General features: G+C 33.3%; 1 protein-coding gene across 1 annotated transcript; it reads left to right on the forward strand.

Annotated features, from left to right (window-relative positions):
- The first annotated feature begins 59 nt into the window (after positions 1-59).
- On the forward strand, positions 60-18,823 carry LOC126881862 (sulfhydryl oxidase 1-like). Its single transcript, XM_050646502.1, has 2 exons — positions 60-1,217; positions 6,989-18,823. Exons 1-2 carry the CDS (start codon positions 878-880, stop codon positions 8,578-8,580), a joined length of 1,932 nt encoding a protein of 643 aa, XP_050502459.1. The 5' UTR covers positions 60-877; the 3' UTR covers positions 8,581-18,823.
- Positions 18,824-26,648: the final 7,825 nt, after the last annotated feature.

Below are 26,648 nucleotides of genomic sequence, written 5' to 3' on the forward strand. Positions count from 1 at the left end.
ATAGTTTCTATCCTTGTGGAATCACTACTCACCGGAAGGACAGCAGATGTTCAGATACAATTAGCGTCTCTTTGGAAAGACAAAGAAGTCGACTTTTCAAAGTAACAAGACATTTACTTAACACATTACTTCTGTACATTTCTTTAAATACTAGTAAGGTACATTTTTCTAAAGTGTTGAAATTGGAAGAGGGCGGCAAATATTAAGTTGCACACGGGCGGCCAACACCTTAGCGGCGGCCCTGTATTTTATTTAAATTATCTTTACATTTAGTAGAATTTTGTAGGTATTATAAATATATTTCTCACAAATTTCATATTAAATTCCTTTGGAGCCTACGTCCAAACCCACGTTCCTGTTCAAAGGATTGTTTTAATATAATAATTGCCACGAATTTCATTTAAGTATTACGCCGAAATTACATTGAAATGTGGAAGTCCCGTTTTTTTATTCGCATTGTATTCAAAAGATAATGTAGGTAGATTGCGAAACATTAATCTGATTTACGTGCTGAATAATGATTGGGTAATTAAATTTATAAAAAGTAATATTTTAATCAAAAGCTTAATTATTTCATAAATGAGTTTTTATATTATAATATTAAACAAATTTAATAAAAACATCAAGTTCGTATTTAATCTTATTAATTCCTAAAGTCTAAAGTACTAAAGTGTAAATAAATAATTAATTATAAGGGAAATTATTTATCCCTCCTTCACTGCGGTTTGACACAAGAGTTGTCAAGTGATATGTGATATCAACAAACAAACCCTAACCCAACTTTTTCGTTTGTTTCCTAGAACACTTTTTCAAGACATATGTTTTAATAAAGTGATAAAAAGATATAGTTTCATTTTGGAGACAGTCCCTGAAAAACATGTCGCATAAATATTCATCTTCATTAATTTGCAACTTCTTAATTTTGTGTGCACTTTTTGGATTTTCCAACAATGCAGGTATCATGAAACCTCTGAAGGATAAAGCTAATGTAGGTATATTTTCCATGAGTTCAAATGATTATAAGAAGTATTCAGAAAAAATTGGTCTTTATTATTTAAATGACGACGTTGAAATTCTAACAGTAGATAATTTTAAAAGTGAACTTTATGGCAACAAAAGGGCATGGATAATTGAATTCTACAATGCTTGGTGTGGGTTTTGCCAACGATTTGCACCTAGTTGGAAGCAGTTTGCAACAGACATAAAGGATTGGAAAGGTAAATATAAAGTATATTTTTCTTATCTATCTACTTAGTGTATCACCTGACTGTAAATACCCTAGTTACTTAGTACAGTAAAACCTGCCATATCCGGATCAATGTGGCGACAGACCGATCCGGATATGAAAAAATCCGGATATCAAGTCCACTTCTTTTATAGTCTCTGAAACGTTTTCTCCTTCTTATTTATTTATTTATTTATTTATTAAGCGCAACAGGCCTTGTAGGCCTAGGACTAAAATGTTTACATTTCTGGATATAAAAAAATCCGGATATCAAGACCACTACTTCTTTTACAGTCTCTGAAACGTTTTCTCCTTCATACATTCCAGTAATCAACGCCGTCAATACTTTCATCTATAGACACGTTTTATAGATTCTATAATACATTATTTCTCTTTTAGTTCTTTTGGGTCGGGATGAGAGGGTGCGTTGTCCAACAGTAGGACTGCCTTTCTCGGTAGATTTTGGTGGATCTGGATGGCAGAACCGTCCGGATATGACAGGTCTGGATATGGCAGGTTGTACTGTATTTGGAAGTCTTTTCTCACACAAATTTTTGTCTTTAAAAGTCATTAAACTTTTCAATATAGAATATTTAATTTGTGATCTGATCTAATATACCTAATAACTGTTAACAGTCTCCCTTTTATACCGCTAAAGCTGCTTTGGGATTATATTAGGGTAGTTTACTATCTCTAGGGCCTCCAGTATACAACAAAAAGTTAACAGGGCCAGTGCTATGCTTCAACCACCTATTATTACTCATGATTTTACCCAAGGTACCAATTTTATTCTGGCTGAGTCTACCTGGGACTAGTAGATATTTTTTGGAAGTATCTAGAGATGTTCTTGCCGGCATTGGGACCAGTGCCCAGTGAAAACATCAAAAATCCATAATTAAATAGAATAATATGTAAACAATAAAATGAAATAGTATGGTTACTTAGACAAGAATAAATATTTTTATAGAACACTAGTTAAATCCAAAACAAAGAAAAAAGGATGTGCTGATGGTGAATAAAATATAGAAAGAAATATAATAATAATATCATATGGTATTTTTGCTGGGAAGATGCTTTTGGGTATAATTGCGGCACCATTGCAACTTTAACCCTGTTACAAGCTACTAACAAGTTACTAACCCAGGGGGATTGACAGCTTAACATGCCCTCTAAAGCAATGTGAATGGCTTATATCATTTTTAGAAATGAAAATGGTGTGTGTGCCAAGATTCCAACTTGTGTGTGCTGGCTTAGAAAGCCAATACAGTACAACCTGCCATATCCGGACCTGTCATATCTGGACCTTGCCATATCCGGATGGTTCTGTGCCATCCGGATCTACCGAAATCTACCGAGAAAGGCAATCCTGCTGTTGGACAAGGCACTAAAAAAAGAACTAAAAGATGGCGAAATAATGTATTATGAATCTATAAAACGTGTCTATCGACGAAAGTTATTGACGGCGTTGATTACTGGAATGTATGAAGGAGAAAACGTTTCAGAGACTGTAAAAGAAGTAGTGGTCTTGATATCCAGATTTTTTCATATCCGGATCGGTCTGTCACCACATTGATCCGGATATGGCAGGTTTGACTGTATCTTGCTGCTCAGCTACAGCCGTTCACGTAAAAAGAACTGATAAATGGTATGGAATTGGAACTTGGATCAAAACAATATGGTAACTGTACTGTTACTCTTTTCTTCTGTATTATAACAAGATAATTTTAAATGGTTTATGTCAATTGACTGGACAAGCCTTATAAATGAACCAAGATATATTGTGAATGAGGCTGGCACATATAAGAGAAAGATAAAATATGGACCTTCTTCTTCTTCTACGGCACTACAGCCCAAATTGAGCCTTGGCCTCCTACATTTTTTGCCTCCACCCACAGACAAGCAAGGGTGGAGGCAAAATATGGACTAAAGCTCTCTGTTACTTACCAACACCATAAAATTATACAAAAAGAAGTTGAAGAAGAGTGAAGAGAAAACAATTGAAGGGTACAGGGGAAAAACAGTCAAAGTCACAAATCTGTTGTTTGGAGTAATTCTCATTTTTTACTTTAAAACGGCATCTCCTTGTACGGTATGGTATATTTTCAAATATTAATAACTATGGACTAAGGCTATATTGTGCATTTTTTACAACTAGAATAGTCACTTGTGAGGGTTTAGTACAGAATGGTGCAAAAATGGTTTTATCTATAGGCCGTAATCTTGTAGATTGTGTAAGGTTTTATAGTCTATTTAACCTCTCTGCACATCTTCTAATATCTTGCATGTGCATATATATTATAGAGACATAATAATAGTAATTAGAGGAGGCTATGAAATGACACAGGATATAAGTACAGTGCAACCTTGATAAGTCAGATTAATCGGTACCGAGGCAGATCCGGGTTATGTAAAATCCGGGTTAGCCAAAGAATACGGTAAAAATTGATAAAATATGGTATACTTACAGATAAACTCCATTATAATTGCAAAAACATGAAATACATATGCACATTACATCTAAATTACGTACAGTTGTATACAGTATTGTTTATTTCTTGGTAAAAAACTCAGTCAAAGTGAAAAAATGTTTGTTTTGTCTGATGAAAATCGGTCCGGGTTAGCCGGACTTCCGGGTTATCGGAGGCCGACTTATCGGGGTTACACTATACATAGTTTAGTTGTCACAAATTTTTACTGAATGATCTACTTAATATATTTATGACTTAACTCTGTCAGTGTAAAATTTGGTTGTAGACAGTGAAATGCACAAATTATCAGATCCATACAGATGTATAAGTAAATGGCAAGGGTCAATATTCACTTGCATAAGTAATAGTTTTTCCAAAAGAAAAGTGTTAATTAGATTTTGGCTAAGAAGTGTGCTAATTACACATAAACAAACAAATTCTGTACAGTTTTTCAGAAATACTGGCTAAGAGATAAATTCTGTACATATTTGCAGATATACAGACAGCACTGATTAAAAATTTGTAAGTAGCCAGTGGTCTAAATGTACACCTGAGAACAATCAATATCAAAGATATTGAATAAGGTTCTAAAACTGTTTTCTTGTGGCATGCCTAAGTTAAATATTGTGTTTAACATTTCGATTTCCACTCTAGAAATCGTTTTCAAAAAAGATTATTAAAGAAATTGTGTTACAAACAGGTGTTGCCAAGGTATTGAGGGAGTTATATCTTTTCAAAACTGAGGTTGACATACTTTGCCATGGTGTTCTAGGCAAGAGCCATGCTTTATGACTGAACATATTCGAGGGTTGATATTGTGACATAATTATGTCACCCGACTGTTTTCAGCTCCCGGTCTAACAGACACTGAAGATGTTTAGCAAGTAACCTTTTTTTATACAATGATTTATGCACCTGTGGTTGATTGATTTATGAGGGACCCTAATTTAAAGAAAGATCTCGATCGAGTTGTTTACATACCTTTTTCTAATAATTGTTCTTTTGTTATTGTACTAGTAAATTCGATTTTACTTGCTTTAGGCTATTATGTAAATACTCGTTTATTCTGGATAATTCTTTTGTATTCGAGATGATTAAGCATTGTATAAATCAGAGGGATTTTGGAAAGTAGCAGTTAGTTGTGAATTTGACAGTCTGTCGGCTGTCATTAAAAGCCTCCATGCCACATGCCGCCATTCTGCATGCTGACACCGTAGACTTCAGATGGTAAGATTTCTTGACCTTACCATGATCAAATATTCGTTAGATGTAATGTAATTTTTTGTGTGAAAGTCCTTTGTGCTTGTAATAGATGTTTTAACTTTTCCGACCCCAAAAACAACAGCAAAGTTGAGCGTTTTTTCAACAGTCAGACAAGCTTTTTTTCCATCAAATAAAAAAACTGCATAAGAAATAGAAGTATTTTTATATCATACATGGGATCCATCTCTCTTCATAGTGGTATTTTGAACTTTTGACATAAGTTAAACTTTAAATTCTAAAATCAATGATTCATTAGAGACCTTTTTATTGTAGCATAGCTCTGAAGATGGCTTTGTAAGCCGAAAGCGCTCAGCAAGGAATTATTTATTTTACACACTTCAAAAATACACTTCTCCCTATTTACGTGATATCCAGCATAGCATTGACACGTCACTATCATTTGTGAGAATAGACTAAGAGCCGCTATAGGTGAAATTTCTTAATCATTTTAGGCACGACGGGACCCTATAACTTAAATAGTAGAACCTAAAAGAAAACGTTTGAGCAATGTGCCGTCACTTTTCAGTGGCACATGCGTCTACAGTGGCGCATCAAACTTTCCACTTATGGACGGGATACATAAATTAAAAAATACCCTCCCTCATTACCAGAATTTAATTTTTTTTCATTTTTTTAAGTTCTATGTGATTAAGACATAAGATTCATCGTAATTTTAACCCACCACCCCCTTCTCCCTGCCCCCACCATCAAAAATTTTATTTTTCGATTTTATTTTTTTTTTGGTGGGATGCAATCAATTTTAAATTTTCAAAAAATTCACACGCATAGTTAAGGCTTTTATAAAACACGTCCATTTTTTATAGACCTGTAGGTTGAGTGTACATAACCTCAAAAAAAATTTAAAATTTTTTTTTTTTTGGAAAAAAGTATATAACTTTTTTTTGGGGATAGCTGCAGATCTAATTTTTTCTTAGTCTTGTGTATTTTATCAAACACTATATTTCTAATTTTTTTCAGATTTTTCTGTAACGCTGGTCACCTTCAAAAATCCAAAAAACTGTTTTTTAATGGGGGTTTTGGGGGGTTTGAACGTGTTTTTCTGATTTTTAAATATTCTAAAGGACTCAGTTACTTCAAGTTACATATAACCTATAAAAACAAAATTGATTTGATATATTATGAAGTCTATAAAATAGGGAAAATCCCCCAAAACCCCCCAAAAAACAGTTTTTCGGATTTTTGAAGGTGGGGAACCTTACGGAAAAATCTGAAAAAAATTAGAAGTATATTGTTTGATAAAACACACAAGATTAAGAAAAAAAATAGACCTGCAGCTATTCCTCAAAAAAAGTTACGCTTTTTAAAAAAAAATTCTTTTAATTTTTTGAGGTTATGTACACTCTACCTATGGGTCTATAAAAATAGGCATGTTTTATAAAAGCCTCAGCTATGCGTGTGAATTTTTAGAAATTTTAAAATTGATTGCAACCCACCAAAAAAAAATACAAACGAAAAATGAAGTTTTGGATGTAGGAGGAAGGGGGAAGGGGGTGGTGGGTTAAAATTACGCTGAATCATATGTGTTAATCACATAGAACTTAAAAAAATAAAAAAAATTTAATTCTGTTAGTAAGGGAGGGTAACTTTTCATTTATTTATCCTGTGTGAAAAGTGACGGCACAGTGTTCAAACGTTTTCCTTTAGGTTCTACTATTTAAGTTATAGGGTCCCATCGTGCCTAAAATGATTAAGAAATTTCACCTATAGCGTCTCTTTTAGTCTAGAACTTAATTTCTACAATTCTGAAATTATACTTCAGTATTTTAAATGTAATAGAGTTGTTAAGTATTTGAAATTCTTTAAATTGATATCATTTTAATCAAAACTTTAAAAGGGTGTAAACCCTTTAGTTGGCTGTATATCTTCATTCTTCAATATAACAACGTGGAATGAAGTAAACACTTCTGTTGTATGTAGGCATATGAATTAAATTCATATGCCTACATACAACAGAAGTGTTTACTTCATTCCACGTTAACATTTTAATCGTTTTATCTCACGCATGTTTTAGGTTTAGTAGGAGTAGGTGCCATAGACTGTTCAGATGAAACGAACACCGCAATATGCAGAGAATTTGAAATAATGGGTTATCCAACTCTTAAATATTTCCATGAGATGTATGAAGAGGGCGCCACAAATTTAGGACTGAATATTAAAACAGGAGGAGACGCAGCAGCACACAAACGTGTTCTTTTACATACTATAATGGATGAACAAACTGCCGATAGGGGTAAAATGTTCCCTACACTTCAACCTTTTACAGGTAGTCTCAAAGATTTGTTTACATTGGACAATGATCTCGCGTTTCTCGTTGTACAACAAAATGTCTCCGATTATGTAGGTCAGGAAGTTATGATGGATTTACATAAAGTTAAAAACGTTAATGTTAGGTATATTCTGAAAAATGAAACAGTTTTAGTAACTAAATTTGGCGTTACAAGTTTTCCAGCATTGGTAGTTATAAACAAAGATGAAACTCACCAACTTTTAGATGTTAAAGCCAAAGCTGAGTCAATTAAAAATGCCATTCAAAAATATTTATATCCACACAAAACAACTAATAGTAATGAAGAACTAATTATTAATAGAGAAGATAAACATTCACAAAATGTAGTTAATTTCTTAGACGAAAGGGAGAGAGCCAGGTTGAAAGATAAAATAAAGAGGATGGGCGACGTAGTCTTCCAAATGGATTTAGAATCTACTCTTAGGTATTCTCTCAAACATGAGGTAGGACTAGTTAAGGAAATTACTGACGAGAGACTCCAAGCACTTAAAAACTACATAAACGTCCTCTACAAGTATTTTCCGTTTGGAAGAAATGGAAAACTATTCCTTCACGACTTAAAAGAGTTTGTGTGGTACAAAACTGCAGTTAAAGGATCTGATATTGCAAATTTTCTTAAACACGCTGAAATGGAAAATCAACTAGTGTTTTCTTCGCCACTAGGCCAGTGGTTAGGTTGTAAAGGTAGTGCAGATAATTATCGAGGATATACTTGTGGCATGTGGAAGTTATTCCATTATCTGACTGTCAACGCTGCAGACGAAGCTGTCGGTTCAAATCCTAGAGTTGTTCTCGAAGCAATGCATGGCTATATCAAATCCTTTTTTGGTTGTTATGATTGCAGTCAACATTTCCAAGACTTGGCCAGAAGAAGGGCTCTATCTAATGTATCGTCATGGGATGATTCGGTTTTGTGGCTGTGGAGCGCACATAATGAAGTCAACAAAAGATTGTCGGGAGACGAAACGGAAGATCCAGAATATCCCAAATACCAATTTCCCTCCAAAGTGAATTGCCCGAGGTGTTACACCAAAGAAAATACTTGGAACATTCCAGAAATATTTTACTATCTCAAACACGTCTACACTAGTATTAATGTGCGATATATTGGTTCAGATACAAGAATATTGCATCTAGGACTTGATGGTTCTCCAGATTACAAATCTGAACCAGGATTTTTTAAAACCGTAGACACAGCATTTTGTTTTATACTTTATGTAGCTTGTTTTATGTTGATCTTAGTACTAATATATCTGTTTTCGAAAAGAGGTTATAAGAAAAAGGCGTATTTGCATGATATACATGGAAAAGTATGATTTTTTAACAAAATTTGTTTAGTTAATTAATTCAAAGCAAAGTCATTTAAACTAGATTCCGATTAAGGGGCCTTTATCTCTTTATCATTTAAACTAGATTCCGATTAAGGGGCCTTTATCTCTTTATCATGTATTCAGTTCGAAAAAAAAACTATTTATTTTGGAAATTATTGTGTGACTTATGGTAAACTGGGTTCGCTCAACTGAGACGTGTTTTGACCAGAGACATGTAAAAGGGTAGACTTGGCTAGGGATATGCCACTCAATGCATCGAGGTGTAACGTCGACATAGGATTGAGTGGTCTAGCCATCTTGGTCGGTCACATGTGCGGGATCGCTTGGTTAAATGAGATAGATAGACCACCGATCGACTATTTGCATGCTGTTTCCGCGTTACGCTTTTTTGGTGAGTATGCCGAGTCTAGGCTTAATATGTCAATGGTTTTGACAGATTCAGAGTAGGAAACATACAATACAAAAATTCCTACCTCACACTATTAACAGCACAAATAACCTTACTCTTTCATTAAAAAAAGAAGAATTATTGGAAATGGTGGGAGTGTATACTAAACTCTTGTGGAATTTATTTCAAAATATTTTTATTTTGTATAATAAGTAATTTTCTCATTTGTTATCAATACATTATATTATGGTGTAAATAAATAATAATTATTGATTGGGATAAGATTTAAGTTATTTACGTTTGTTTATTCTTAATATTGGCTATGAGTATGTGTTTGATTGTAGGTAATTTCCAGCCACGTCTAGTCTGTCAAAATGTAACTAACTTTGCAAAAAAAATAATTACTAAAATTACTAGACAGTTGCGTCTGAGATTAGCGAACCGACTATACAGGGTGTTAGTAAATAAGTATGACAAACTTTAAGGGGTAATTCTACATGAAAAAATAATGACAATTTGCTGTATAAACGTATGTCCGCAAATGCTTCGTTTTCGGGATACGGGGTGTTGAAATTTTTATTTCAAACTGCCAATTTTTTTATTGCTCTAAGACCGGTTGAGCTATGAAAATTAAATTTGGTTAGTTTTAAAAGGTAGTTATTGCGCATTTTTTGACATACAAATAACAATTTTGTATTCATCATTGGCGCGCCTAAGGGTAATGGTCTGAATTTTTTAAAGAAAAAAATAGTACGCCACTGAGATTTGTCAAATTAAAAATCATTTTTGAATTCCTCGTTCAGTTTACGAGAAAAAATCTTTCTTGCCTATTTTTCACATGAGGCGCCGTTTTTATGCAAAACATGAAACATCTTAACGTTTTCAAAGTTTTTGAAATAAGTTTTTATTCATTTGGAAACTACCTCGAATAATTTGTAAGCGTTAAGATGTTTTATTTTTTTGTATAAAAACGGCGCCTCATATAAAAAAAAGGCAAGAAAGATTTTTTGTCGTAAATTGAACGAGGAATTCAAAAATGATTTTTAATTTGACATATCTCAGTGGCGTAAATTGAACGAGGAATTTAAAAATGATTTTTAATTTGACATATCTCAGTGGCGTACTATTTTTTTCTTAAAAAATTTAGACCATTACCATAATATGTTCTGTTATTGTTCTAGTTTGTTATTATTATGTTGGAGAGTTCTTGATAATGTATTAACCTTCCGATGACCAACCTTTTTTTGTTACACGGATGACCAGACCAAGGGGGGGGGAATGACCCCAGGTCAAAAATGTCAAAAGTGACAATTCACAAAAAAGTTAAGTTTTTTTTATGGCATGGACTTTATGTCATTCAGCCAGTCACAACATGAGTATTAGTGTCATGTGTAGTGTGTATGTTGAGTACCGTAAAATGGGGTTAATTTGACCGAAAACATAGAAAAATATCTATTGTGATATACTTCAGCCACCCTGTATAATTTTTAAAATTATTTTTAACGATTCAAATTTATAAATATCTAAGAATTCATTTTTAAATTAAAAAAAAAAAAGAATTAATATTCCAAGGGTTGTTAAATCCACCGATATAACGAATTAAGAAAAAATGGTTTAAAATCGGTCAAATTAACCCCACCTAAAAGAAAAATAAGTTTAACAGGCAAAAAGCATATACGGTCAACTTCCCCCCAGATGGGGTGAACTTGACCAAAGGCATTTTTTATTTTTTTTTCTAAGTCATGAATATTTTCTTGTAATTATAATTAAATCTACTGAAAGTACACGCCTAAACCCATAACATATTTGCATATACAAAAATGTAGCAAAATTTAAAATATTATTTTTAAAGGATTAAAGTACAAAATCGGTCAAAGTCGCCCCATTTTACGGTAAGTGTCTTGTTACTTTGCAAAGTCGACGTCATTACGGTATTTTACTAAACATCAACTTCAGAATATATTTTTTATTCGTAAAATATAGGGAATTTTTTTTATTTCAAAATATGAGGATATCTAGAATGATATTAAAGTCAAATAAAAAAAATAATGAGTTAAAAGTTGAAAATACTTTTGAATTTATTAAAGAAAAACATACGCTGGGGTCACAATTTAAGGTTAAGAAATGAAAAATACGCGCGAAGAGGTTTTTTTTGCATAAATACGGTGCACCATATAAAAAAAAACAAGAAAGGTTCTTTATCATAAATTAAACGTGGAATACAAAAAAATTTTTTTATTTGAAATATATCAGTGGCGTACTATTTTTTTCTTAAAAAAAAATCAGATTATTACCCGTAGGCGCGCCAATAATGAATACAAAATTGTTATTTGTATGTCAAAAAACAGGGTTGGCAAAAACCAAGGTTTTTTCGAAAAAACCAAAAAAAACAGGTTTTTTTTATACAAAATATAGTAAGTCCAAAAACTTTAAAAATGAATAAATTATTTTATAAAATTAGCTAATAAACAATGAAAAAAATGATTAAGACAACTTTTATTTTTATTTACACACACAAAAAATTAATATTAGAAAAAAAAACATTATCAAACGTTATAATATTCAAAATAACTAAGTTCAAAAGTAAAAAAAATATAAATTATTTATCTTAATTTTCTTCATTTGCGTCAGCTGTAGTAAAAACTTCAAATTAAAACACCAGTTTGGAGGCTCAGTAAAAAAAATAAAAGCATAAAACCAGATTTAAACTAACTGGTTTTTTAAAGAAAAAAATCAGTTGGTTTTTTACCAGTCTATTATAAAATTTTACCCAACTAACAACTGTAGTGTAATAATTCAGTAGCTGTCAATAAAACCATTTTTTTACTCCACGACTTCAACATATAATTTATCATCGTCGATCGAAATGAAACGGACACAGGGCATTAGAAATAATGCGAAACTTATATTACATCGAATTGTCCACATATAAAAAGTTGTTCCTATATTTGAGAGTGCATTTATTAAGCAAAAAAAATTAGAACCCTAATATACCATAAAAGGCACACAATAAATTCCAAAATAAATATATTTTTTTCGAAATTGACACATGATAAAGGCCCCTTAAACATTTACGTTAGCAAGACACACCACATGGATTAAAGGCATTGTTTATTAATGTGGGATTTGGGTAGAAAACCTTGAAGTCAATAAATCTAACTTCACTGTCTATATTCTACTAATTTTTGTTCTTGTTCTTCGTCTTATTATTTTCTTCTCTTTTTCTACTTCCTATTCTTTGAGTGTAACCATTGTTGTAAGTGTTTTACCTTTCCAACGGCAGGTCTGATGGTTGTGTTTTAATTTAATGCTAATAGGAAAGAAATATCAGATTTTCAAAAAATACATTTCGTTTCGTTAACTGCTAGTTTAAAATCTGGTTGTCAGTTTGTTCTAGTGTCCACGTAAATAAGTCATTCTATTTCACTTGTTTTTTTGTTATTACTTCAACATTCGGTCAACAATACACTATATTTTCTTTTTAAATAAGTATGTACAGTATGGAAACCACTTATTCTGGTTTTGTCATATTTTTCATATTCCTTTAAATTATTTAAGCACATAAGTGTAATGTTTACAGATTCATCATTTTGAGTAGACTATTTTGAAAATGGAATATCTGGGTTCTGACTAAACCACAATCTGTGTAAACGCTTTGGCATTGCTACCTCATTAAATTATAGTAGGGAATTTTTTTATTTTCTTCTTCTTCTTCTACGACACTACAGCTCAAATTGAGCCTTGGCCTGCTTTATTTTTTGCCTCCACCCTTGCTTGTCTGTGGCTGCTCTTCTCCATACACGGACTCCTAAAAGGGCTTGTGCGTCGCTGTTTACTGTATCACCCCAGCGCTTTCTTGGCTTTCCAACCGGTCTCCTTCCCTGCATTCTAGCATTCAGTGCTCTTTTCGCCTATCCTCTCCCATTCTTATCCGTTCATGTACGGCCCATTGCAATCTTTGTATTCACATTCATATTTATTTTCACATTCCATTAAATATTTTTAATTGCAACAATGTCTTAATTGATAAGTTTGATCTATCTAAATTTACTATTTTACCCACTGGATGTAACTTCAAGTAAATAATAATGTGAACAAATAAATAATAACCTTAAATTGGTTACTAAGTTACTGTCAATGGAGAAGTTTTGAACAACTTACGGTTTGCAGACGATACATTAATAATAACGCATAACAATGATTTACAGAACGTAATCCAACGCCTTAATGAACGCTGGGATGAGTACGGACTGAAGATGAATTTAAAGAAAACTAAATGCATGATCATAACTAAATCAGCACACGTAAACATCCAATTAACTATTGAAGATACTGTGATTGAGAGTGTGGATAACTACAAATACTTAGGAACATGGATAACATCAAATGTAGACCAAACCAAAGAAATTAAGACACGTATTGAAATAGCACGTGCATCATTCATTAAACTTAAAAAAGTTTTTTTGTTGTCGGGATATAAGGTTAGAACTACGCCTAAGGATGCTTCGGTCACAGTATAAAGAGAGACAGTAGAACCACTCTCCGAAAAATTGGAAGTAAAATCTTTAGTCGCGTATGGCGACCGCGCAATGTTCTTAGTCGCTTTTGCCCCACTCTCGCATTGCTACTCGCATTGAAACGTACGGATTTTAACAGGGAAAACCCGCATCCACCACTGGTGAATTACCAATTGCGTTCTGCCGGTATTACTTCTTGAGATCAAAGCGCCGACAGAAAAGTGGTTTTACTGTGGAACCTCTATATACTGTGCTTAGGTGTTACGTGTTTTCTACTCTTCTTTATGGCTTGGAAGCGTGGACATTAAAACAAGCCCATCTGAATAAGTTGGCCGCCTTTGAATTTTGGTGTTACAGAAGAATCCTACGAATATCATGGATTCAAAGAATGTCAAACGTGGAAGTAACTAGAAGGATAGGAAAGAAAGCGGTAATAATATTAACTATCAAAAGACGAAAACTTGAGTACTTGGGACATGTGATGAGAGGGCAAAAATACTCATTATTACAACTTATTATGCAAGGTAAATTCCGAGGAAATCGAAATGTGAGAAGACGAAGAAAATCGTGGTTTAAGAACTTAAGGGAATGATTCGAATGCAGTACTGCAGAGCTATTTAGAGCGGCAGTCAACAGGGTCCGCATTGCCACGATGATTTCCAATTTCGATAGAAGATGGAACTTAAAGAAGAAGAAGGTTACTAAGTATTTCTCGTAACTGTGTTACAACTTTGTAACATGGACAATTGGACTATGTACCTTAGGACAGAACTGATACATGATTCACACTTTTCTGCTCAATTTTGCGACTTTGCACAGCAGCCGTTTCCTTTGAGGGGACAAAATGTGTTGTAGCTGACGCTTGCCATAGGTATCTCTGGCGCTTCGGGATGGATCTTGATTTTTTCAGAAAGCTTTTCCGAGATCTTAGTCTACTTGGCTGAATCTGGTGGTCATACAAGGGGTGTCTTCGATCCGTGTCCTGCTTCTTTCGTTCTATAGCTGACGTGACCTGTCTTTTGATAGGTAGAGGAGCGATTCCAACTATGGGGTAGACCTCTTCGATAGGTGTCGGTTTCAAGCAATCCGATATTATACGAACTGTTTCATTTTGAGACAAGTCGACGATTTTAGCGTGAACAGAGTTTACCCACACTGGTGCTCCAAACTCCACGATAGTAAAACATAATGCTAACGCAGAAGTGCAGAGTGTGTAGTTGTGCTTATTCATTTTGTATTAATTAGTTTGCGGATGATATTATTTCTTGCACTTAACTTTTTTTTGACATCTTGACAGTTGTAAACACACACCTGGATCAGTGGCGGCTCGTGACCTCAGTATGCGGGTAGGCGACACATAATATACCTTTATATATACTCTATACTCTACTATACTCTACATATTATATACTCGTATACCTATATACACAGTGTGTCACATTTAAGATGAAGATATCCCTATATTGCGGCTGTCAATATAAATACAGATTTAAAATTTTGCAGTCAAGCGAGTGTGATGGTTTACATTTTTTAAGATAGTCATAGTCAACTCAAATTTAAATTTTAAACGCTATCTACTGCGAATCTACAAACAGGACGAATTTTCGATATTTTGCTTCGCGTTAGAGATATCGGAAAAAGTTATTTGAAAAAGTTGTTCCCAATATTATTCTAACCCCACGTACCAAATTTCATGACAAAATTCGCACTTTAGTTTTTTCAGTATTTGTAGTCAGGATCCTAAAACATACAATTGGCTATCCCGAGATGCAGCTCGGGACAACGATTGCCGAAGGCGCAAAAAATGTAGTTCCCAAAAAGTTCCCGGAAATTCTCGTCCACTCACTAGGGCTAGACAAGCCACAGTGCTGTGCTTAGCGTAAGAATGAGAGACGCATATCATTCTGTTCTGTTCTTTAGGTTAGGCGGATTTTAAAGTGCCTGACCATAGGGTAGTGCGATAATAGAAATGAGTACTACTACGAGGAGCGTACAATAATTACAACTTCGAAGAGAAATTAAAGAGTAGCTTTTTTTATTTTAGATAGGTACTTACGTATTGTGTCAAAATTTATAAATTACAATTTTGAAATAAGTAATTTATATTAATAAACAATGTATTATTTTATTGTACATTTGAAGAAGTCAGGCAGCGCCTACCTTGCCTACCCCGACGGGCCGCCCCTGACCTGGATTGGGTTTCAGATGGTTTTTATAATAGTTTAGTGCTAAATCTTGAAGGGCATTTGCCAGTTTTACTTCGACTTTATTGAAGATTCTTCCCCGAGCTCTCTCAGCTGTATCATCAGCGTAAATAAATTGAGGGGGCCAGATGTAAAAGGGTTTAAGTGCAGTTTTGATAGTTTTGAGATAATCAGTTTCAAAGTTGTTTGAGTTTTATAAATTCTAGGAGTCATTAAACTAAAATATGTCTAGCGTACAATGTACTATAAAATGATAAAAATATAAGGGCATATTGTTACTCTTACTATATCCTTCCTTTTTTCAATTATTAAAAAAATGTACTTGAATCGGTACATGGTGTTGATAAATGTTACTGGTAAAACGGTTCAAGTGCAGATGTTAACTACATATTACTAATCATTTTTGTCCCAGTTATCCACAGTGTAACTACAACTGGCACGTTGCATAATACTTAATTAGTCTTCAAAATTGGTCACAAATCTAATATTTATTTACTTGAAATTAATTCTGTATTAACATGTGTTTACACATTACAGAATACTAAAAATAGTTTTGTGGTAAAATGGTTCAAGCGCACTTAAACCCGTTTATTACTATTTGTTTTTACAGAATACTAAAAATAGTTTTGTGGTAAAACGGATCAAGCGCACGGTTAAACCTGTTTACTACCAAAGCAAATTGCAATTGTTTTCAGCGAACTAAATGTAATGGCGATAGATGGCGACTGTAGGGCGAAATATGCTTAAATCGTTTTACCACTAAGTTCTAATACCATTTAAGTATGCGAATCTGTACTTAGAGTAAAATTTTAAAAAAGTGCACTTAAACCCTTTTACTTCTAACCCCCTCAATTGTCTTTGTCAATATTGGTTGGTCGTTGGTGTATAATATGTTGTATTGTATAAAATCGGCGCCAGGACACTTCCCTGTGAGAGCCCATTTTTTGACTCCTCCACCGAAAGTAGTTACGTTTTCCGAACGTGTTCCAATCCGTGGTCTACAATTATTTCTTCCTGTGGTTTCGTCTTTGACTGTGACGGAGATGTTTCGAAATGCATAGTGCTGAGATCCACATCATATTTAGGTACAAGTCTTTTCTTTACAATTAAAATTGCGGATAGGTTATCTTCTGCGATTGGGTATTTATGACAGACGGGTATTTACAATAGCTCTCCAATGTGTAAATAACCGCAACTAGAGGGAATGCTCTCTTTTCAGTTTAGGCGGTATTCTTCAACATAAATACATGTTAATGTATTGCTCTGACCACGTTAGTTATTATATTTTTATCCAGTGAATAATTTTTAAGCTAGAAATAAATATTCTGGGATTCAAATTGTGCTTTTACAATGGTTACTCAGTTTTAATATAAGTTATACAGAAATATCATTAATAGATGTAATGGTAATTGGTTCTGGTTTTGTGATGTGGAACACATAATAAATTATGTCATCATGTACAGATAAAAAGTTTAAGATATTTCAATATATTTACTTATTTTATGACGATTTCTAGAGAATGAATTTTAAAATAAAACCAAAAATATTATTATTTTGACAAAAACTATCGAACTGCCGAATAGTTATAGTAAGTCTGTGTACTTTGAGGTCTATTAAGCAAAATTGCTTCATGTTTGTTAAGATTTTATGGAAATGAAATGTACAAAGTTTAATTGAGATTTATCCTATCAACTATAATCTCCTTTTTTCGTTATTTTTTATAGTGATATGTGATATGTCATATTATATTTAAATTTTGATCTTTTTAATAATTATATTCTACTTGAAATTTTAATATTTTTTTAATCTTTTCGAAATGTTATTAAATAATTTATTACAAATAGAGATTTCGAAAACAGTTTACTATGGTTTGTTATTAAACCAGGAGGAATAAACTAAAAAGACAGATTCACACCCAAGAAAGTTTACAAAAATCACCAAATACATCTTCTTTTTTGGTTGATCATATCGGCCTTCGACGGCAGTCCGTACATATTATATTATACTAATACTTCGCTAAAAAATTATAAAAACAACTGTTTTTCATATAAAAGTAGACTAAAATCTAAAAATTAAAGGAATAACGCAGAAAACACAAAAAATCGCCTATATAACTTAATTAACCTATGAAATGCCAGTAGTGTCAAAATTTCATGAATGTCATTAGTGTCAAAATTTCATAACAGTGGAGTAAACTTGCATGAGGTTGGATCAATTACAAACAAGCATTACGGCGTGGTAAATTTGAATTACTCCTCTTGGTATAAAATCAGATCATAGAATATTCGAATTTTTAACTTTTCATTAGAAGTAAGACCTTATTTGTGGCTTAATTAACGAAATGTGGGGTGTTTTAAAAGGTCAACATAAGAAATCCTAATGTTTTGGTATGCATTTAAGATAGTACAAGACAGGCATTGTTTTTAATAAAGAAATAATATGATACATATTTTTTTGACTGCTCCGAACAATTTTATATGACTGATATTTTACAAGATATGCATTGTCTTCCCTCTCCTTTTGTCGTTAATCTTTTTTAGCATTGTTCAGAATAGCCTTTAAGGAAAGGTAGGCCTGAGATTCAACCATCTTCCAATGAGAATTGAGTCTGCTGATCATTTATATGAATATTTTTAAATTTGACACAAATTAGAATTGCAGATATTAACGTAATGTTTTCTGCATTAGGTCAATGAATAACACAGTTAATGAACACAAACATCAATCATATTTTAGGGTAACTTTAAATTATGTAAATGCGATTGTTATGATTTAAAATTTCTAATCTAAATTTCTAAAATCTGCGGACTATTACTGTTGTCAAAATAAGTATTTGATGCTGCATCACACACGAAAATGCATGAAATAGATAGTTCCATGAAATAGAAATCTCGTAAGGTATCATTCTTAATGAAAAGGTAAAATGTATCGAATTTGACTCAATTCTATTAAGAATTTTATAATATATAAAAATGTTATGATTTTTAATGATTCCCCATTTTGTGATTTTATATAAAGAATGTAAGTGACTGAATTTATATTTAATTTATTTACTATTAAAACGAATGGTTGTTGTATATTCAGCGTATAGAAAATTTAATATATTATGATGTTAATTATTTGGTGTTTTATTTTGATCAATCCTACAGTACTACTACTATAGGTTTACAGCGTTCTCCGACTCCTAACCACCATTCTTCTCTGTTTAACCATAGACATTTTTAATTCCCTCCCACCAGCTTCTTCTCTGCCTTCCTCTTGTCCTTCTCCCTTGTGGTGTCCACGCCAAAATCTGCTTAGGGATACTATCATCTGGCATTCTTTGTACATGGCCGTACCATATTAGTTGTTTTGTTTTTATGTCATCAATCATTGTATGTGTTACTCCCATCATTTCTCCTATTCTCTCATTTAGTATCCAATCTCTTCTTGATTTGCCTGCCGATCTTCTCCAGAAGTCCATTTCTGTTACTAGTAACATTTTCTCTGTTCTTTGTTTCAGTGATCAAACTTCACTGCCATATGTGATTACACTTTTAAGTATGGTATTGTATATGAACTGTTTGTTCGCTTTAGATATTGTTTGGTCCCACAGAATGCCGTTCATGATGGATATGGCTTTTCTACCCTGTATGTTTCTGTTTTTTTATACAGCATCGAGTGTTCCATCTTGAGTTATCTTCATGCCCATCGTCTAATGTAATGGACTGCTTTGTCCCTTCAATACATATGGCTTCAATTTTCTTAACACATTCGCTGCCTATCGAAGAGGATAGAACTCGGCTAGGAGCCATTTTTTGATCGACACCTGACTGAAGTAACCATATCACGCGCTGTCGCGTGATCGGCAGCAAATGGGTTAATGTTGACTTCGCGACCCCATTTTTTGTTATATTCTTTATTAGCTTCCGCGACATGTAACTCAATTCTTCACGATTTTAAAAATCAGAATTTGGTCATCAGCGAAACAAAGTGTATAGTGTTGTCTGTCATTGAGAGGGATTCCCGTGCCATTACATTTTCTTTTCCACAGCTTGAGTGCTTGTTCCAGATACATTTTGAAAAGTGTAGGCGAAATACAGTAACCCTGCTTTGACCCTTTGGTGACCTTAAATCCCTCAGACATCCTTGATACAGTTTTAATTTTTGCAATCGTTCCATTATACAGACTTTGGACTGCTTTGATAAGACCATGTTTAAGTTTAATGTTGGTTTGCTGTAAGGTTAACAATAATTTGCCGATGGGCTCACTGTCATCTGATTTCTAAACGAGTCCTACAGTACGTGTTTAAAACTTTGAGGTATCAGTAGGGGAAGTATGCCTGAGACGGCATACTGGCTGAGGTGGCATATCACGCGTTTTTCGTAAACTATTCCAAATTTGGTGCCTGGTGTGACAGTTTTCAGTTCCTCAAGTTAAAATTTGTCAACATTGTTGAACTTATGCATGTTAGTTTTATTTTGACAGCAGTAGCCTTTGGAATGTTAATTAAGTAGGACAAAATATTAAGTAGGACTTTTTTTGATCACATTATAATTAGCGAGTGTTTACACCTGAGTTAAGTTTTTAAATTTTGTGATGTTCCTTTACCTTATGCCTATCACGCCTGTATCGATTTATATCTTAAAAATGTGCTTAAGAAAAATTAGGTTAAAAAACGGTATGATTGCAATGTTGCCTGAGATGGCATAGTAAGCAGGTGGATAAGATGGCATAGGTATGCCATCTCACCCTTATGCGTTTTTACACTGCATTAATTTTGTTATATGATCGAAGTTTGTCGTTACAGTTATGGATCGTTTTAAGAGGAATTCGAACCGACAAAATCGATTCCGTCGATATTGAGACAAGTGACGAGGAAGATGCTGCTTGCATTTTTTGTAATGGCCTCTTTTCATTATCTCTTTCTCGAAAAACCTGACTAAGATGTGCCAAATGACTAACCTTGCCAAATGTGTGGCAAGTGGTCATATTCCGAATGTGCCGGTGTACCCAAGACTACAAAAAAAATTATTTGTGACTTATGAGTCGAGATTATAGTGCCTTTATTTCAAGGTTATGCCATCTTACCCACATGTATGTGGGTGAGATGGCACATGTAATACTTTACAATTTATTTTCTCAGAAAAAAAAAGTATAATATGTACCTTGTTAAAAAATAATGTTATATTTATGTAAATGTTCCTAGCACTGACTTTGATTTTTATTACATGTCTAACTCTATCGATTATCGATTACAAAACATTTAAAAAAAATTATGCCGTCTCAGGCATATCTCCCCTACCTGTTTAAGTCTCCGAGACCGACATTTAAATAAAGCCATTCTCTTTAACATAACAGCTGACAAGCGAAATAAAATTACATTGTATTTCCATATAAGTGAACCTCACAGGACTCACCCATGTGAAAGCTATAAAGATATTTCTTAACCCTCCAGCCTGTTCGCTAATAAAGCAGACTTTTTGTGATATGCAGAAGTACTTTGGCTATTCTGCTCTTTTGAATCACCAACTGTGTTCTCTTCGCTGAACCATCATTTTCCAGTACTCTTTTAGGTAAGCTGTCTTTCATGATAAAGGAGTCCCACTGGGCCCATATACGTCTTAACTACTGACCATAGGCTTGATATTTTTTCCATGATGGTGTGGGCACAAGTAAGTCTTGAATTTCCTAATATTTTAAGCGGCAGACTCGGAAAATATATTTTGTTTGAACTGCCCGTACTGTCTTTGTCAGGTCTATAAAGACTACATGAGTTGAAAGGTTGTGGGCTAAACTTTTCTCAATAACCTGCTTTAGAGAAAATATACTGTCCATACAGGATCTGCCAGCACGAAAGCCATTTTGTTCTACATCCGTCATCTCTTTTTCAATTTTATTTTTTAATATTATTACATAGTCTCAAGAATGAATTTATGAAACTTAGCACCCTGTAGTTCGAACAATTCTTATCTCTTTTTTGTAGATGTTAATATATACTTCTGTCCACTCCGGTGGTTTCCACAGAAACTGCAGCAGCTAATATGTTAATAAAGTCAACTATGTTTCCGCATAAATACATTCATACGAAAACCTGGATCTCAAACGACCATATTACGCGAAACCAAATTGACCACATCATTGTAGATGCCCGACATGGGAACAATGTCATAGACGTAAGAAGCCTCAGAGGAATAGACGGAGACAGATCATTACTTAGTCAGAGCAAAGGTCAAATCCGGAATATCTAGCCACAAATACAACAATGAACCCACAATGGAACATGGACGAAATGCAGAACACAGAGAAACATCAAAAATATATAGAACTACTTGAACACACGTTGAACTCTAAAACCGTTTACAATGATATAGAAGAGCTGTGGGAAACGACTGCCGAAATAATAACCGAGACAGCTGACAAGATCTTTGGAAGAAGTAGGCAGAAGAGGGCAAAAACATGGTATGACGATGAATGTCGAAAACAGCTGGAAAAAAGACAAACAGTAAGGAAGACATGGATACAACTACAGACAAAAGTAAAAAGGAATACAACTGCCAAAAAGAAACAAGAAAAATGATACGCACAAAGAAAATAAACTATGAACAAAAATATGAAGCTATGGAGAGAGACCGGCCCAAACCAGGCTCCAGAGAATTCTAAAAAGCAATCTCCACTGAGAAAGCAATCTCCACTAAGAGGACATAGAACCAATTCTATCCATACACTGAGAGACAATCGACGGTAAAGAACTAACAGAAGAATGGAAAGGGTATTTCAGAGACCTTCTAAACATCATACATGAAAAACAGCACAAAGAAGAGATCTATATAACAGCTGACATGCCCGTAGAAAATCCCTCTTTTGAAGAAACCCGAAAGGTCTTGAATAAGCTGAAAAATCACAAAGCGCCGGGTACGGACGAGATACCAGCAGAATTTCTGAAATATGGTGGAGAAACACTACATCGCCAATTCCACCAAGTAATAACACAGATATGGTTAGAAGAAAGGATACCAGCAAGATGGAAGGAAAACATCATAGTGCCCATCCACAAAAAGGGGACAAAACAAAATGAGCGAATTACAGAGGATTTCACTCTTAAACACGGCATATAAAATCCTCTCAAATATCATTCTTAGTAGACTAATCCCTTATGCTGAAAATGTCCTAGGAGAATATCAAGCCGGTTTTAGGGCAAACAGATCCACAATATATCAACTATTCACGCTGAGACAGCTTCTAGAAAAGGGATGAGAGTATAACAGACCCATACACAATCTCTTCATAGTCTTTCGACAGGCATATGACAGCGTAGAAAAAAGCCAAGTATGGAATGCCATGGCGGAGTTCTCAATACCAAAGAAACTCATTCGGATGACTAAAGTCTGTGTGGAGGGTGGAATATCAAAAGTACATACGTGTAAATAATAAACTGTCTGACAGCTTCGAAATCAACAGTAGACTCAAACAGGGTGATGCGTTATATCCACTACCTTCTAACCTTGTATTAGAGAAAGCCACGAGGTCGGCCGAAATAAAAACAGAACTGCTATCGGTTCAAGGTCCCAAGTTATTACTAGCTTACGCAGATGACATTGATCTTGTTGGAGACTCCATCCTATCCACAAAAGCCATTTTCAACAAGGTGGAAGGAGCAACAAGCGAAGTAGGGCTGAGGATTAATGAAGAGAAGACGAAATATATGTGTATAAATAGAACGACAAGAAGAGACAGGATAGGATAAAATGTGACGGTCAACACCTTCAATTTCGAAAGAGTACAACGTTTTAAGTATCTGGGGGCCGTAATCACAGCTGACAACGATGTTACTGAAGAAATAAAAGACAGAATCCAATCAGCAAATCGCTGTCTATTCGCACTGGATAAGCATATAAAATCAAAAAATCTTACATGAAGTTCCAATATCAAAATCTATAAATCCATCGTCAGACCTGTACTAACATATGGTTGCGAAACGTGGACCATGACCAAATCAAACGAAGAAAAGCTCAGACGTTTTGAACGAAAAATCTTAGAAAAATTTTTGGACCTCACCGCGACATTAACACAAACCAGTATAGGATCAGAACCAACTTCGAATTAAAAGAACTCTACAATGACACCGATATTGTCCAAGAAATTAAATCACAGCGACTAAGATGGGCAGGCCACGTGCACAGACTTCATAACGAGAGACTTGGAAGACTGGTATGGGAGGAGATTCTTACAGGCAAAAGGCCAATCGGACGTCCCAGAATGCGATGGAGAGATAACATCCAATCAGATCTCCGAAAAATGAACATTCCATTTGACCCTAGGTTGATGGAAGACCGAACAAATTGGAAGAAAGTTGTACAGTCAGCCAGGACCCACCCAGGGTTGTAGCGCTACGCGATGTACCCCAGGCTGTGGGTGAAAAATAGGTCGATTTCAGGATATAATTCAGGAATTTTTGAAACCTATCAGGTGTTGTAAAGGACGATGCCAGGAATAACTTCTACTAAAATGTAACCAAAAATATTGTGCGCTTTTTTTATATTGCGATTTTCATTTGTTAAATTTGCAATTTTTAAAGATTTTTAATTTTGCAGCTTAGGATATTGATTTTAGAGAAAAACTTTTTGATAGAAAGTTGTAGTAAATTAAAAAACCTACAATTTGAGCTATTTTAAGTTTAATTTCGTTTATTGGTTATTGCAAAACAGCCTGCGAAAGGTCCAAAATGGCCGTTTTTTACAATTGCATTATTTATTGTACAAATCATTTTTTTATAATTTCTAAAGCTTTAAAATGAAGATTTTTCAATTTAAAACATAAAAAAAGTTGTAAAACCAGATTAACGAGTTTGTTGCTTAGATATTATAAATTGTTTATCCCAAGAGGTCAAATGTCGAAGGCTATAACTTTTTGAAAAAAAAAATCGTAGAGAGTTGGTGAAACATCCAATCTCCTTCTAAAGAGTTATATTTTCATATTCGGATGTAAATAAATGCGTAAAACATTTTTAAACCTCTAATTTTTGGGTTTGAAAATAAGGGGGCAAATTTCGTTATAAACATTTAGAGCTGAAGCGGCCCTGTACATCCTACGAGTTTTTAACTTACAGATTATTGTTGCTAAAGACGAAAGGAATATTTATAAAAAAATAAAAAAAATCTACGACAAACTGAAGCCGAGATAATTTTTGAGTTTGAAAATAAGGGGGCAATTTTCTTTATAAACATTTAGAGCTGAAGCGGCCCTGTACATCCTATGAGTTTCTAACTTACAGATTAAAGATGCTGAAGACGAAATGAAGATTTATAAAAAAATAAAAATTTTCTACAACCAACTGAAGCCGAGATAATTGTTTTTTTTTCTTAAATCGTAGTGCATTTATTTATAAAAATTAAGAAATTATTTTACAGTCATTGACTAAAGAAAGACTTATATTATGTTAAAATAAAAATTATTATAAAATATAATTACATTTAATTATTAAAAATTATTTTTAAAATCGGTGCTTCTGCGAACGGCTGAATTTTGCAAATCGCCCAGCTCGCTTCAAATCCGCGCGCTCGGAAAATTTTTACGTAACTTGTATTAAATTTTGACAGAAAACAATTTAATAATATTACCATTATAATATACGGCCTGTTTACCACTGTATTTGTTTTTCTTGATAAACTTTTATATGTGAAATCTCATTTCTGAACAAATAATATTACAAAAATGGTACATATAATAATATATGAAATATATAACTATATTTTTAATTTTTTCATTGTTATATAAACATAATAATAATAATGTTACTACTTATTATACAATATAAAACTTTTTCTTCTTGTAGTGACTATCCGTTTTGGATGTTCGCCAACATCCAAAACGGATAGTCACTACAAGAAGAAAGTTTTATATTGTATAATAAGAAGTAACATTATTATTATTATATTTATATACCAATGAGAAAATTAAAAATATAGTTATATATTTCATATATATGTATCATTTTTGTAACATTTCTTCAGAAATGAGATTTCACATATAAAAGTTTATCAAGAAAAACAAATACAGTGTTAAACAGACTGTATATTATAATGGTAATATTATTAAATTGTTTTCTGTCAAAATTTAATACAAGTTACGTAAAAATTTTCCGAGCGCGCGGATTTGAAGCGAGCCGGGCGATTTGCAAAATTCGGCCACTCGCAAAAGCACCGATTTTAAAAATAATTTTTAATAATTAAATGTAATTATATTTTAAAATAATTTTTATTATAAGATAACATAAGTCCTTCTTTAGTCAATGACTGTAAAATAATTTCTTAATTGTTATAAATAAAGGCACTACGATTTAAGAAAAAAAAAAAAAAAAACAATTATCTCGGCTTCGGTTGGTTGTAAAAATTTTTTATTTTTTTTATAAATCTTCGTTTCGTCTTCAGCAACTTTAATCTTTAAGTTAGAAACTCATAGGATGTACAGGGCCGCTTCAGCTCTAAATGTTTATAACGAAATTTGCCCCCTTATTTTCAAACCCAAAAATTATCTCGGCTTCAGTTGGTCGTAGAATTTTTTTATTTTCTTATAAATCTGCATTTCGTCTTCAGCAACAATAATCTGTAAGTTAAAAACTCATAGGATGTACAGGGCCGCTTCAGCTCTAAATGTTTATAACGAAATTTGCCCCCTTATTTTCAAACCCAAAAATTAGAGGTTTAAAAATGTTTTACGCATTTATTTACATCAGAATATGAAAATATAACTCTTTAGAAGGAGATTGGATGTTTCACCAACTCTCTACGATTTTTTTTCAAAAAGTTATAGCCTTCGACATTTGACCTCTTGGGATAAACAATTTATAATATCTAAGCAACAAATTCGTTAATCTGGTTTTACAACTTTTTTTTATGTTTTAAATTGAAAAATCTTCATTTTAAAGCTTTAGAAATTATAAAAAAATGATTTGTACAATAAAT

Source organism: Diabrotica virgifera, chromosome 3, assembly GCF_917563875.1.
Source record: "Diabrotica virgifera virgifera chromosome 3, PGI_DIABVI_V3a".
NCBI classification, from domain to species: domain Eukaryota; kingdom Metazoa; phylum Arthropoda; class Insecta; order Coleoptera; family Chrysomelidae; genus Diabrotica; species Diabrotica virgifera.